We start from the raw sequence: 1,893 nt of genomic DNA on the forward strand, positions 1-1,893 counted from the left end.
GGAGTAGGACACCCATTCTTCTCCATCATCCACTGGCTGAGTGATTCTGAGCAAGTCACATATCCTTGGTTTCTCTTCTGTAAAATGGGTTAAAAGCACATACCCCCACTGAGTCATTGCAAGAATGCTGTGAGGTGGTGCATGTCACATCAAGTCCTTAGAACACTGTCTGGCTCCATTTGTGATTCCTGCTATCATAATTAAGTACAGGAAGCCACTCTTGTTCAGACATGAATTTGATTTTTCTCCCTTTCAGGTATGCCAAGCCACGGCTAAGTGAGAGGTAGTGGACAGGGTAACAGAACACGATAATAAACACATGAATGGAAGAACAATTGGAAACAAAGAGTTCTTGAGAGGTAGAAGTTTTATTATGACATGAACATTTATTAAGCACCAACTGTGTGCAAAGCCCTGCCAATGGTAGGGTCCAATATTCCACACATGTTGCTCAGATTCCGGGGGAGAAAAATCACACGGGGGTCAAAGAGTTTGGTGGGCCTGAGAACAGGGTGGGTTTTGGAACATCCAGTGCAGTTAGGTTGGGAGGGGCGGGGAAGGGAGGCACACCCCAACCTAGCCCCACGCGGGAGCACAGTGACATGCAGCAGGGACTTGGGTGGCAAAACAGGGCTCAGCAGCAGCCTAAAGCAGCTCACAGGGTGGCGGGGGCCTCAGCAGCCACCACAGCAGCCTTGGCTCTGGACGTTGCTGGAGCTCTGGCTGCCACCCCCGCAGCAGCTGCAGCACCCGCTTCGAGGCTGTCGGCGGCGCCTCCTGGGGAAACAGCCACAACCGCTGGAGCCACAGCAGCCTCCGGAGCCACAGCAGCCTCCAGAGCCACAGCAGCCACCGCCGCTGGAACCACAGCAGCCACAGCAGGAAGACGAGGCTGTGGGTGCAGGAGCGGGACACGGAGCAGGGCCCTGGGAAGACCCCTTGGAAAAGCCTTTGGCGGAAGCCGCGCTCTGCTGGGAGGACATGGTGGAGCTCAGCTCGTCACAGTGAACCTGGAAGACAAGGAGCCTTTTACACGCCAGCAGGCCTTTCCACCCTAACAACTGAACTCAGGGCTTTAGAGATGTGGTTGGCTTTGTGAGCAAGCTAACCTGGCCTGGTGCAGGGGAGAAAGGAGGGGAAGCAAAGAAACACACCCCAACCAGGTGCTTCCATTGAGTTAAAGAGGCATAAAGCAGGGAACAGTCTGGTAGAATCAATGGGTTTCCATTTTCTCTAAGGAAAATAAGGACCACCCAAGTTCTCCACCGTGGAAGCTAGAGAGGATATGATGGAAATTTATCTGCATGATCTAGTCCAAACTCTTCCTTTGGCTCTCTTCTCTTCTCCTATTTTCCTGTGGCCACAGACTTTCAAGTGCTGTTCACATAGTTATTAGCATTGTATAAACACTCCATCAATTAGAAAATACCCAAATCACACATAAGGACCAGTTACTTGGGTCTAAAGAACCCACAAATACAAGAATCATGTACTGGTCGTCATTCCTGCCTATGGCCCATTCCCAAGTACAGGGAAAAGAGTGTAACAGTTACATAGTGGTGTAGAAGATGGAAATACATCCTAGTCCAGGGAGCCAAAGACTAGGGTTCTAGCCACATTCTGCTAACCTTGCAGAAGTCACCGTCCCCAGTCGGGCCTCCATGTCCTCATTGGTACCATGAGAGGTTGGCTCACTTGAAGCCTAAGGCATAGCTCTGCCTCCTCCTTCCCTCTGCCTTCAAATCTAGAACTACCCCCGAGGTCCTGCTTAGACACTTACCAGTCCCTGGCTCCACTGGAAGAATCAATTAGTTCTCCAACTGGAATGGGGCACCTGCTAGGCAGTGGACTGAGCAGTGTCCAGCCAGAGAACCTTTTATAAGATTGCAGGCA

At 51.3% G+C, this 1,893-nt stretch overlaps 1 protein-coding gene across 1 annotated transcript; it reads right to left on the reverse strand.

The window, feature by feature from the left end:
• Positions 1-674: 674 nt before the first annotated feature.
• Positions 675-983, reverse strand: LOC111161950 (cysteine rich C-terminal 1). Its single transcript, XM_022526031.1, has one exon. The coding sequence runs from the start codon at positions 981-983 to the stop codon at positions 675-677; it is 309 nt and encodes a 102-aa protein (XP_022381739.1).
• Between the last annotated feature and the right edge of the window lie 910 nt (positions 984-1,893).

Source organism: Enhydra lutris, unplaced genomic scaffold (genome assembly GCF_002288905.1).
Source record: "Enhydra lutris kenyoni isolate GAN:26980312 unplaced genomic scaffold, ASM228890v2 scaffoldscaffold88, whole genome shotgun sequence".
Lineage (NCBI taxonomy): Eukaryota > Metazoa > Chordata > Mammalia > Carnivora > Mustelidae > Enhydra > Enhydra lutris.

Coding starts and splice junctions, on each gene's coding strand:
- LOC111161950 (XM_022526031.1), bottom strand. CDS start 983: ATGTCCTCCCAGCAGAGCGCGGCTTCCGCCAAAGGCTTTTCCAAGGGG.